This window comes from Poeciliopsis prolifica, unplaced genomic scaffold (genome assembly GCF_027474105.1).
Source record: "Poeciliopsis prolifica strain line A6 unplaced genomic scaffold, Auburn_PproV2 SCAFFOLD007, whole genome shotgun sequence".
Taxonomy (NCBI): Eukaryota; Metazoa; Chordata; class Actinopteri; order Cyprinodontiformes; family Poeciliidae; genus Poeciliopsis; species Poeciliopsis prolifica.
The window spans coordinates 12,800,506-12,814,006 of NW_026562382.1; the positions used below are offsets into that span (position 1 = coordinate 12,800,506).

The 13,501-nt window shown below is 38.9% G+C and overlaps 1 protein-coding gene across 1 annotated transcript; it reads left to right on the forward strand.

The window, feature by feature from the left end:
• The first annotated feature begins 94 nt into the window (after positions 1-94).
• ehhadh (enoyl-CoA, hydratase/3-hydroxyacyl CoA dehydrogenase) lies at positions 95-10,799 on the forward strand. Its single transcript, XM_055032356.1, has 7 exons — positions 95-262; positions 1,430-1,533; positions 1,716-1,885; positions 2,350-2,461; positions 4,398-4,502; positions 7,871-8,212; positions 9,434-10,799. The coding sequence occupies exons 1-7, from the start codon at positions 189-191 to the stop codon at positions 10,681-10,683; spliced, it is 2,157 nt and encodes a 718-aa protein (XP_054888331.1). The 5' UTR covers positions 95-188; the 3' UTR covers positions 10,684-10,799.
• The last annotated feature ends 2,702 nt before the right edge of the window (positions 10,800-13,501 follow it).

Consider the following 13,501-nt stretch of genomic DNA (forward strand, 5'->3'; position numbering starts at 1 on the left):
TTTTAACTGCGCAAGTATTTTTAAAGTCAGAAAATGAGCGAAACAACCCTTTAATAAGACACCTCGAATCAGACACCAACTTCAGCGACGCCGACGAAGGCTTCCATGTGTTTCTCTATCGATTTCAAAGTTCAGTTGGTGAACAGGAAAAGAAGTGCAACAACAACACGAAATACTTGTTGGACACGATGGCTTTTTACAGCCGAGCTTCAGGGTCTGTTGGCATGATAACTCTGCAGAATCCTCCCGTCAATGCACTGAGGTGAGAAACAGTCATCAACTGGGACATTTTGGACAGTTGTTGATCTCTCCAGGAAAGATCTGATCCAGCAAAGTCACATTGGCCTCATATAGCTTATTATGTTCATTTTTTTAAAATTAACTAAAGTAAATAATAATGCATCTACACTGAAATTTTTTAGTAATCCCAAGCTTTGAACTTATTTGTTTGATACCATCATGTTTTTTTTTTGCCAACAAAAGTGAGGAAACAGTTAAACTATTTTACAGTTTTAATGACTGAACAATGTTATCATCTACTTAGATTTAGATTTAGAGCTACTTTAATTGAATTGTTCATTCATGCATCAAAATCTCAAGACACTAATTATAATTATTCTGTTGCTCTAAACATTTTTGTGCTTGTACACGTATTACTTGTGTGGACTTAAGTGTACTTGTGTGCAGAAGTAAAAGTAACGTACTTGTATTGCCTTTGCAATACAAAGTCAGCAAATTTAGCTTTTGTTTTGCTCCCTTATCTAATTAAAGAGGTTGAACTCCACCTTTAACTCATGTTGTGCTCTGCCCACCAGATTGTTCCCTTAGATACACTGGGTGCTTACAATGAATCACTGTTATTAATCATTTACGGGATGAGAACAAAACTTTATCTAACAGTGACACCCTGTTAACGTTCTACAAATATTTTAAATGAGAGTCATTCTGTTTTGACTTGTCCAGAATATGTTCTAGCCTTCATAGAGATATTCTTTACTTCACTGAAGGTGATTATTCAAAGTATTAATTGAAGCAGCTGCCTTTTAATTATGTAGTTTTTGAAGAAAATTGGTTGCACAATATTGTATTTAAACGTGTCAAAGTAACTGGGGATAAAGATATATGGATTCAAAATTTATTTGATTTTATTTGCCAAAAAAAAAAAAAAAAAAAAACTGTGAAAACCATTTATCTTTTTCCGTCCATTGCATGGTTTTCAAAATGTCTTGCTGGTCTGTCTAATAAAACCCTGATAGAATAAATTGTAGGTTGTGTTTGTAACATGAACACTTTTAGCCTGGAACAGTACTTGTAGCAATAGTAAGCAGGAGAATTTCACCAAAAAACACTCCAGTGTTCTGGAAGCTCAGTTGGGAGTAGTTTAAAGCCAACAATGTTGTAAATCTGCTGTTTATGTTTCTTTCTGCAGTGCAGCGGTGAGGCAAGGCATTGTTGACATGATGCACAAAGCGCTCAGTGAGCCAGAGGTGAAGTCTGTGGTAATCTGTGGCCAGAATGGAACATTTTGTGGAGGTACAGACAGTCCTCTGCTTCATGTCAGTGATAATGCACTTCTAAATAATTCAGGGTTCACCTTGTTTCATAAAGTAAAAATGTTCTCCAAATGTTCTGTTCCAGTTGATTTAGTTTTTTTATGACTATAAAATCATGTGCAGCTCATGTTACATGTTTGTCATCATGGTTTTGTACAACAGGAGCAGACATCAGAGAGTTTGGGACCAAGGTGACCGGGCCCCCTCTGGTGCCAATGGTCCATCTGATCGAGGCAGCATCCAAACCAGTAGTGGCAGCCATAGAGGGGGTCGCTTTAGGCGGAGGCCTCGAGTTGGCTCTCTCTTGTCACTATCGTGTCGCCCACTCTAAGGTTAGTTATATTGAACTTTCCCGAATTTCTAAAGAACACATTTCTAAACCTTGAGATGCATCAATCAGACTTTTAAGAGCTGATAAAGATTTTTGCTTTACTTTTAAAGCTCTAACACAAAGTAAATTGTTGTAGTTTAACATTAAATGTAATAAACATGGAACACAAAAATGCTACAATTAGCTTTATAATGCAGTATATATTGAACTGAAAAAAAAAGAACAAGATGATCCACCTTTTTTGCACCTTGTAAATCTGTTCTGTATCTCATTTTTACAAACCGCATCACAAAATGCATGGATGGACTTGCATGTTGTTGTTGATGAAGCAATTATCAGGGTGAAAAAGTTTGTTTTCAGTTTGATACATTTTAATGAATAGGAAGAAAGTCCTGCTTTTGTCAAATGTCTGTATTGTGAGACTCGGCTCACGAACACATTGTACTTCTTGAATAATTTGATTAGGCCAGACTGGGATTTCCAGAGGTGGCTTTGGGTCTGCTGCCAGGTGCAGGAGGAACTCAGCGTCTGCCGAGGCTCATTGGAGTCCCGGCTGCCTTGGATCTCATCACCACAGGTACTTTCATAAAACACTTATCATATAGTTGCTCCTGTTGCTATGAAAAAGATTTAGTGTCTTATTTTCCAGCAACTCAATTTCTGTGAAATTCTAGAACAAAATAACTAACCATATCAAAAAGACAAATGTCTAGAGAAATTCTTTGAAAAATCTGGGTCGTAAAGTTTGGACAAAAGTCTGTTTTCCTTAAGAAGAAGAAGCCATCATTATGAGTTTGACAAGTCTCTATGCTGTAAAAAGCTACAAAGGATTTAAAAATTTTTGTGTGTTAATTAGAAAACAAAGTTTTCTCTGAAAGAAAAAAAAAACAGGGTGTCTGTTAATTTGTGTAATTTAATGACCAGAGTTCATGCTAAATCTGGTAAAGAAAATGATACAATTTGACTTAAGGATTTTCCAGTTCTGGTTTCGTAGATTACTTTTCCAAGACGCTGTGAGGGATGTAACCTTCAGTAAATCAGACTGGATATGTCAGGCTTAGGCTAACTTTTATGTATTAACACATCAGAGCAGAAGCTTTTAAGTGAAAGATTAGATGAAGCCCATTAAATACAGAATGTTTTAAATAGCAGAATTCAACCTTGGCCCAACTTAAAGTGCTCTATTAAGTTAACCTGTCGCAGATTTATTTGTGAAGTGTTTGTGCTGGGAGTAAAGTTTTCCTCTAAACAGCAAAGTTTGTTGAAGTTTTTGTGGCTCAACAGGCTTCTGCACTAAGAGTAAAGACTATATATAGTGTGGTTTGATTTTTCAGATTATCGGACATCATTTTATTAATGCAGAAAGTCATTTAAGTTTCTAAATGCATCTTACTCCGTTGGCCAGCAGGTGTCAGCATATAATAGGTTGTACAGCTTGTGTCCTACTTTCTAGAATTTCTTTCCATAATTCTTCATTCTGTAAAGAATAATCTCAGTGAGTTTGACACTTGGCTAAAATGTCAGTTTTTGTGATGAATAAAAGATCGGGATAAATATATTTCAAAACTTTTCCCACCTTTAATGTGATTATAAAATATTTAAGTGCAATCAAACAAAATTGTGAGATGGGGGAAATGAAGCCACAGTAACCTGGTTGCACTGTGTGAACATCAATAGAAAAACACCCTGTTTTACACACCTTTTAATCTGATTTCAAGATTTGTTGTTCTTGTTCTAACATTACGTGTGAATGTAACTAATTTGGAATAAAGTTTAGATGTCCATCTAAGACTTTCATTACATTTGCATCCTTTCAGTACAAATTTAACCTTCTGGAAGAATGTGTTTATAATTAGCATTAGTTTGGTTGGCACAGAAACAATGCAAAATAACACTAGTGAAACATGGTGGTGGCAGTATCATGCTCTTGCTTTTTCAAATGGAACTAGATGTTTTGTCAAAACTGGGTGAAGTTTTGAACCAAAAACTCTTCAAGTTTTGTCTGAAAAGCTTCAGATTAAGTTGTTATTATTATTATTATTATTATTATTATTATTATTATTATTATTATTATTATTATTATTATTATTATTTCTCAGCAAAGCAGGCATTTAAAATCAACAAAATGGATGAAGTTGGAGTTCTTCAGCTGGTCTAACCAGCCTTAAGATCTGAAAAGAGCTTTAGACAAGAGATGTCTGAATGATCAAGTAGATTTAGAGGCTTTTGGCAAAGCAGAGTGGACAAATTTTGCCAAAGTGTGGGAGGCTGGCAGACTCTTAAGGGTGTTAATCCTACTGCTGAGATAATCAATTACATTCAAATATAGGAAAGTTGTGAAATCATTTCTCAGTCTCATTTTTTATATCATAAAAAGTCACTTTAGCAGTGGTGTATTGACTTTTATATCGAATATAATAAGCTACCCAATAACAAGGTGCCCTTTACATGTAAATTGACTTTAATATATCATGTTCTACATAAAGTATAGAGGACTTCTGTGTGTCCCACAGGCCGCCATGTGACTGCAGCTGAGGCTCAGCAGCTTGGAATCGTTGATGAAGTGACGGATCTTAACGCTGTGGATGCAGCTGTCAAGTTTGCTCAAAGTGTGGCAGGTAAGCCGCAAGATAAATGCTTCTGGAGGTATTTAATGGAGTGATAGAAACTTTCTTTCTGGCTTTAAATATTAACTTGGTGGAAGGAGGAGAAACTTCTTTTGGAGCGGTTATTTTAGGGCAGGCCGACATCAAGACGTGTCAATGTGAAGCCTTTGGAAGGCAACGCAAGCAGAAGGCACGGCTGCCAGATCCTCCACCAAGACAGTCCATAAATGTTTCATGGGTCTGTCAGATGGGCTCTGATGTCTTCACCGCTTTTGCTGTATTATTCAGGAAGGCGAAAAGGGACAAACTTTCCTAGAATATTAATATCCAGGCCCTCTCCAGTCGATTAGTGGTACGAGGATTTCCCGCACGCACGTGAATCTGACTCATTTTACACACTGAGTGGATTCCTGAAGTGTGCCACATCCCTGGAGAACTGGAGGAGCGATCTCCCAGTCTGACTGAAGAATAGGTCATTCTCTTTGGCTGAATGGGGATAAAAATGAAAAGAAAAGTCAGTGTTTTCAGCTCAAATGAAAAATGAAAACACTTTATGTCTCCTCATCTGCTGCAGACGGTAATGCTGTTTTAAACTGTGGGGTTCTTGGCTAACATTTTCTGCTTCACATCTTTCTGTTAACTATAAAAAGAATGACCTATGGATTCGTATTTAACATGAAGGAGTAAGAAAGGAGGAAAGTATCATGTCTACTGCTTCTGTTTGAGCTTGCGTTCTTTCACATAAAGTGAACTGAACACACACCACCCACTCTGCTGGATGTGTGTGTTTAGCCCCAGCAGGGTCTTGCTTTATGGAGCAGCTTTTGTTTTTCTGTGTGAAACAAACATGAATCAACTCCACTAGAGGCTTCACGTCACTTTGTGTCAAATATGTCATCTGCAGCTGATATTTGCAGGTTTCTGAACCTTGACATCTTTTTTGGAGGCATTCAAATCAGCAGAAAGTCTGTTTGGGTGTCAGTATTGGGCCTACAGCTATGTTCTTTTGTCTGTAGAAAATACCAACTTTTGGGTCTGAAAAACACATTTAATACAACATAATACATAAAAAATAATGTCAGGAGGAGTTATTGTCTCCTCTCTGTGCTTTGTTACCATGAGAACAGGGTTGCTGCCAGTCTAGAAAACTATCCAACAGGTCTGGAAAAGTATGGAAAAATATTCCATCTGTCTATTTTCTTTCTCTTTTCCTCAATCATCCAAATTTTTTCAAGTACCATAATTTAATCCTGACATCTGTAGAAGTTTTTACAATGAATTCTCAATAAACCTCTGTTTTTAGTTTAACTGTGAACTGATAAGGACTGAGAACTCTGGAGATTAAAGTCTGAAAAAGTGGTGTTTGTACTGGAACCCTGTGGCAAAGGGATTTGTGTTTGTAAAGCTCAAATGCCTGAATAAAATGAAGTAACAGACATGTAGTATTAAAACAGTAACCGTAGTTTGTGGATGCATTTTTGTTTAAAAAAAAAAAAAGCATAAAAACTTGGAGCCCAGGATACAAAATGCATTAAGGTCACACCTCTCCACATAAACACCACAGAAATCCACATTTGCTTAAAAAATCATTTTGTGCATTTAATTTAATGCAGGCGTGGCCAGGAACAGATCTGAGTCTCTCACTGGTGGTGAGATTAACTTTTTTTTTTTTACCCAGCAGTTGCAACATCTGCCCTCTACATCTGTCGAGGAGGCAGCCAGGCTTCCCATCCACTGCAAATCCACAGCTCAACCATTTACAGATTAACTGCTGCAATAAAGCCTCGTAAATCACATTGAAACAGCATCACACTTCCACATACCGCCTCACCGATGTGTGATTGTTTACCGAGAATAAATTCTTTATCATGGATAACCTTCATCCCCATTTCTCTATTTTTAATATCCTTCTTTTGAGAAATGTGTTTCCTATCGGAGCAAGTGGTTAAGATAAGTCAGATATTCTTGCTGTCGCTTTAAGCTTCACCTCAGTGACCCAGTTTCCGACCCAGACCCTCATGTGAGAGTAATTCAGTGGAGCTGTGAAGGTTTCTGACTGCTGTCTCTTGTAATCACATCAGAGGAGTCAGGATTGGGAATTAAGATGCCTCTAACAAGGTTTTGGCTGAGCGGCCATTTTTTTCTTTCTCGTTCTTTAAAATCACAGCATGCAGGAAGGCTTGTGCTGTGAGGTTGTTGGATTAAACATTACATTTTCTCTTGTAAACAATCTCTTATACAATGGCTTTGTAAGCCATTGACCCATGAGGGGTAAACTAAAGTGCGTATCACACTTTCAAAATTTTTGCTTGCAAAAAATTGAAGACCTTAAATAATTTATCTTCCAGTTCACAATTATCCACTACTTTGAACTGATTTTGTACCATCATCGTTACATCAAGGTGAACGTGTCTGGATATTTTGGAAGCTACTGTAGGGTTTACCTTTGAACAAAATTCCAAGAATTACAGAATTTTGTTGGAAGTGAACCTTTTGGTTTTTTGTTTTGCTCAGAGCTGCAGCGTTCAGCCAGAGTCCCTGCGATTATCTGGAAGCGGCCTGTCAGATCAGCCTGCTCTCAGAAGCTGACTGAGTGGATGAATGTGCCTGAAAAATGAATTATATCCACACTTCCTGAGTGCTTGTTGAAAATTCCAGCAGAGTGGAGAAGTTAGAAGTACTGCTTGAAAAGGGGAAGCTCTTTTTAGCTGCAAATTAAAATTATGCTTATGAATATGACCATAAACTAGATTCGTGCAATTATATGCTCCCTAAAGATATTCAGAAATTGTTTCAAATTGTTTTTAACTTAAACAAGTTTGGTAAATACACCGTGGTATGTGTATTTCTGAACTGGGGTTAAGATGTGGAACAGTTTGCCAGAAGATTTTAATCAAAGCAATAACATAATAATTTAGAAGGCAATTAAAACTGAGTAATTGAAAGCTATGAAGGTACTTACATTTTTGAAGTCTGAAACCTTTGTGATATTGATTTATGTACCTTTTAATGTTTCTGATTTTTTTTTTCTTTTTTTTGTCTTAGCTTAGTTGTTGATTTTGTGTACTATTTGCTATACTAAAACTATGAAGAGTGGAAATGGTTTATCTGCCATGAACATGCGATGGCAGGCACATTTAAGCTGAATAACGTCAGCCTTCACCATATCAATCTACGCAACAGTTACAGATCATTTTTATTTGATTTTGTTTTGACTTTGTTTGGTTACAGTTTGATTATCTACCATTATTATAATGTGTGTGTCTTTGTGTTGTTATAGTCTGACCAGAAGCTACATTTTATAAGTGTGTTTTGACTACTCCCTGCTTTCCGCTATCTGTAATTTCCTTGCAGAGACGTCCTCATTTCTTCTCTTGCAGGCAAATCTTTGGATGCGCGCCGCATCAGCACCTATCCATGTCCACGTCCCCCCGATTTGGATACGATTTTTGAAAGGGCGATGCAGCAGGTGCAGCGTAGAGCTCGAGGAGCCATAGCACCGGGTACTTGTGTCCAAGCAGTTCACGCTGCTGTCACTCTGCCCTACGCTAAGGGAATTGAGCGAGAGCAGGAGCTGTTTTTCGTACTCTTCAACTCAGGTCAGGCCCGCGCTCTACAGTACTACTTCTTTGCCCAGAGAGCCGTCGGCAGGTGGAGCATGGCCGGCGGAGCCCGCTGGGACACCAGCAAGCCCAGGCCTGTGCGTAAAGCAGCTGTCATCGGTAAGAGCTCTGGGCTTCTAATTTGTACTCAGCTTTCAATTAACACAGGCACACTGACTCATCAAGCTATCTGTGTGGCATCTCCAAAGTCCTGTTGCCTATGGAAACTAAGCCCTCATTAACAGTTCATCCGAGTTTGGTAAATGGACTCGCTATTCCCTGCAGGGAGGATTGGATGCACCCCAGTTTGGATATGCGCGGCTCAGCAGCTTGTGCATTAAAATTGCAAGCTCTGGAAAACCATTTAATATGAGAAAGATGATATCAGAGAGCGTACATTTCTCTCTGCATTATGCTGTCATTTTAATTTAGTGGGTGAGAACAAGGTACCTGAGCAGATTACACTCATAGTGAAATATTTCTACCCTTTATTTTATGTTATTTGACGAATATGGCTTACAAACCTAAAATTTTGTATCCCAGATAATTAATATGTAGGGTTAATTGTGGACTTCAGCCAAATCATCACTGAACTTCACACTGAACTTCAAGCCATGTGGACTTTGACTCTCCACTCTTCTCCAGATTCTGTTACCTGGATTTCCAAATTAAATGTGAACTTTACATTGACCCAAAAAGAGGATTGTGAAGCAGAGAGCAACCGTATTGTAGTTTTTCCCTTTTGCCAAGTAAAACATGTGTTGCCCATGTGTGGGATTCATCTGTGGTACTGGCTCTGGATGTTCTGACCTCACCTTCAGTCCTAAAGCTTCCTCAAATTCTTGACAACCCTTTAAAGGCTGCAATTATCCCTGCTAATGTGCTATAACTCTTTTTACAAAATTATAATTTTACAAGACATAGAATTTTGACGTTTAAACATCAAAATTCCATTATAAATAAATTATTGAAATATTTAACACTATGTGTATTGAATCTATTTGAGTTTATCTTCCTGAAATGAGTGAGAAAAAAAATATTAAACATATTCACAATAAACTAATATGTTAGATGTACATGTATTTTAAGACTTGTCCATTCATGTTTCCAGCTATCTCATCCCATTCTTGTAAATTAGGTTGTTATTCCCCGTTTAGTGAGTGGAGTAGCTGCTCTCTGTTTGGAAGCTTGGATTCCAGACATTTTGGATGTTTGACTCAGCAGCCTGTTTAGAAGAAATCTTCACACTGCTTGATTTAATTCAACTGTTTAAAGTTTTATAGAATTGATTTATGGATAAAATATTTACTGTGTTTAAAAGTTTGATTTCTGTCCTCTAAGGGCTTGGCACCATGGGACGGGGTATAACCGTGTCCCTGGCCCAGGCAGGGTTCTCTGTGGTTGCTGTGGAGACCCAGGAGAAACAGCTGTCGGAGGCAAAGCAGGCGGTGTCTGGCATGGTGGAGAGGGGGGCCAAGAGACGAGGGGTGCCCCTGGCACACGATAAAATCAAATACAGCTGCAACGTCCAGGCTGTGGCAGATGTTGACCTAGTCATTGAAGCTGTGTTTGAGGACATGGCTCTGAAGAAAACCATCTTCCAGCAGCTGTCGGCCATATGCAAACCAGGCGCACTCCTGTGCACAAACACCTCTGCGCTCGACATAGACGAGCTGGCTTCTCAAACCCAGAGTCCAAAACTGGTTGTCGGGATGCACTTCTTCGCGCCAGCTCACGTCATGCAGCTGCTGGAGGTGGTCTACGGGCCGCGGTCGTCCCCCGAAGCCGTGGCCACCGCCATGCAGATGGGGAAGAAGATGGGAAAAGTCAGTGTTGCAGTTGGAAACTGTCGGGGATTTGTCGGAAACCGTATGCTGAAGCTGTACTTGGAACAATCGTTCTTCCTGTTGGAAGAGGGAGCCACACCTGAGCAGGTGGACCAGGTGCTGGAAGAGTTCGGGTTTGCCATGGGGGTGTTCAAAGTGTCTGACCTCTCTGGACTGGACGTTGCCTGGAAGATCAGAAAGGCTGATGGCTTAGTTTCGCCTGCCTCTGCAGGAACATCTGCTAGAATCCGAGGCGGCAGAAGGTACAGTCCTCTGGGAGACCTGCTGTGTGAGCTGGGAAGGTTTGGTCAGAAAACAGGCAAAGGGTGGTATCAGTACGACAAACCCGGCGGTCGTGTGGCTAAACCCGACCCTTGGCTGCACGGGTTTCTGGAGGAGTACCGAGCCCAGCACGGCCTGGTGGCACGTCGCATCGACCACCAGGAGGTGCTGGAGCGCTGCCTCTATACTCTGATCAATGAGGGCTTTCAGATCCTCCAGGATGGAATCGCCGCAGGACCGGAAGACATTGACGTCATTTATGTGCTCGGGTATGGCTGGCCCCGACACCGTGGGGGTCCCATGTTCTATGCTGGCCAGGTGGGTCTAGACAAGATTGTGGAGAGACTGGAGCACTACCAGCAGATCCACCCTGATATTCCAGGTCTGCAGCCCTGCACATTGCTCCGGAAGCTGGCAGCCACCGGCAACCCAGCGATCCACAAATGGAGGGAGGTCATCCAGAAACCCCACAGCCAGCTTTAAACTTCAGCTTACCTCCAGCAGATTTTTCTCATTACATTGCTAATTAACCAAATTAATATATATTTACTTTGCAAGTCCATGTAGCTTTAATTCAATGCATTAAATCACTCTCATCATCTCTTTGCTTTGTATTTATCAATGCAAATGTAACAATTGTTTAGAGGGTTTAATTTATTCAAATAAAAGCAGAAGAACCTACAGAAATGAAGTGTAACAAATTTGTCACACTTAAATCTTTAAACCATAAATCACACTTTAATATCAGCCATTCTGAACCTGGATTAAAACTGCTGTTTTCAAGTGAACATGTCATCTATTAGGGAAAAAAGTTCTCCAAATAACCTGGCCTTATGTAAAAAAGAACTGGCCTGCTAAAGAGTTCATGTTGAACTGCCTGTTTGAGACCATACCATAGCATCTCAGTCAGAATTAAATCCAGACTTTGATTAGACCACTGCAAAACCTTCAGATGTGCTTGGTAACATTGTCTTGCACCATGTTACCAAATGGGCTTCATTTTAACTGCACAAATCGGTGGTACATTTGCTTTTAGGGATTTTTTTGTTAGAGAGGAAATTGCTGTATTTTGTTTTTATGCGAGATGAGACAAATATCTGCCAAACAATTTCCACTTTTACCTTATCAGTCCACAGAATAATTTCCAAAAAGCCTTTGATATCATCAAGATGTTTTCAGGTAATTTTGAGACCAGCCTTTCAGATAATTGGGAAAGCAAATAGTCTTTTCAAAAGTGTGTGTCACTACACTTAAACTGTGTTGCTTTATTATACACAAAGTGGGCCCTCTAAGAGACTCAAATATGCACAAACCATAGCAATAAAAAGTTCACCTTGTGGATATTTTTGTCTAAATCAGTTGTGCATCCAGCTTGAAGTATATAAATCTGAGTTTTGTCAGTGCCATGCTTTAATAACCTGAAGCACTGTTTTGGGGGAAAAAAGTTAAAATTACAGATTCTGAATGTAAAACTGATTGCACTTCTGAAAACAACAAAACATTAAACGAATAAGAAATGCGCAAAGCCAAATGAAATAAAAAACATAATTGAGTCTGAAATTCCCAGTAGTTTTCCAGCAGGGTGTTATTAGATGCGGATCACTAGTCATTTAAATGTAAGGTGACAGTAATGGGAGTAAATTGTTGAGGTTGTTAAAGTTATAGCTGCAGCCTCGGCAGAAATAGGGAAAAATCGTTTTAGTGGACGGCTGGTGGAGAGAAGAACCTCCTCTGTGGTTTGGTGGAGCTTTAAGTTATTATTAGTTCTCTAAATCAGAGGCTGTAAAGGAGAGAAAATTTTATTTTATTTTTTATCCTCCTCCACAATCTATTGAACATATTGCTGTTTCTATATATACTGACTGTTGCAGGCTCAATGAAACACTATTCATTACGCTGGATGGATTGAACAGGCTGATGCATGAATGACATATTTGACAACATTAAATCCTACCATCTTGTCAAACCTCATACAGAACAGAAGTGATATCAGCTGACTGATTTTACATTCTGGTTAGAAGTATTTCTATTTGCATTTAGAAATGACAGGAATAAACCCAAAACATATTTAATCACATAGGTAACCAAACCATAGTAGCAGAAAGTAAAAACAGAAAAATACGTTGATCGTGAAAACAAAAAGTCTAATGAACTAATATACTAAAAGACTGAAGGTGTACAAGACTAATTCATTGTTCAGTAAGAGAAATTCCTACAAAATCTCAAAGATTGATGTGAAGTGCCTGTTCCCCCCATATTTAGAAGGATTTAATTGGAATAAATCCAAACGAAGTCATGCATGAGTGGTATAAATTTTATAAACAAATGAAAAACAAATCATTCTTCTTCTGGAAGTTGAACCTCCTTCCCAGTTTGAAGTCTGTTGCAGGATGTTTGACTTCTCATCAACTATTATCAAGTGGTTTCTTGGTCCTGCTGAGCCAGATTTCTCCCCTTTACATGAAGCTGCCACTACTATTGAACTGATGGATGTGGTTTCAGTGCAGAGTAAGTTAATGTTGGTCTCCTCTGGTAAGATTAACTTCCTTTTTTTTTACCTCTTCTTACCAATTTCCTGGTAAGAAGAAACTGATGTGCAACTTCAGTTGTACCTTATATTTGTGCACTTCTTTGTGTTGGTTTATTCTATTAAAATCCCCCAGAAAAACATGGACGTTTGTCTGACAAAATGTAAGAAAAGTCTCATCAATGGTACCTCTTTTCTTTAATTATGACTTGTATTTTTTGACATGTGAATTATGACCAAATTCTTGAATAAAAGCATACTCATATATATATATATATATATATAATCTTTCCACCTTGCTTGACGTTTTTATTTGATCAATAGAAGCTAATTTCTTGTTTCCTTTTTGCGGTTTGTATTTCCTGCTTTCTGCTGGGTCAGCTACAGCAGGAACAGAGGGAGACCCGCAGCTTAAAACTGTTTTAACACAAATCAATGGCTCATTCCAGGTGAATCTCAGTCTGACGTCCAGTCCTGAGCAGATGTTAGGGTTGCCCTCTAGCGGCTGGAGAGCAGCTGGGCTCTTTTGCTTTACAATGCTGATATTTTCATCATTATTAACCATTTTCTGCATCCTTTATTTGATTGGTGGCACGATTCCACCCACCTAGCCTGGTTTCTTTTAAGGAATGCTCTGTGGCTTTTAGTGAGCTCTAATTAAAAGACATCCTGAACAAATCGACACTTTTTAAAGTCCAGTTCTTTAAGGTTCGATGGAGATGATGAATTTCATATTCAAGCCTTGATCTTTGAAGTTGTGTGAGGAGCTGATGA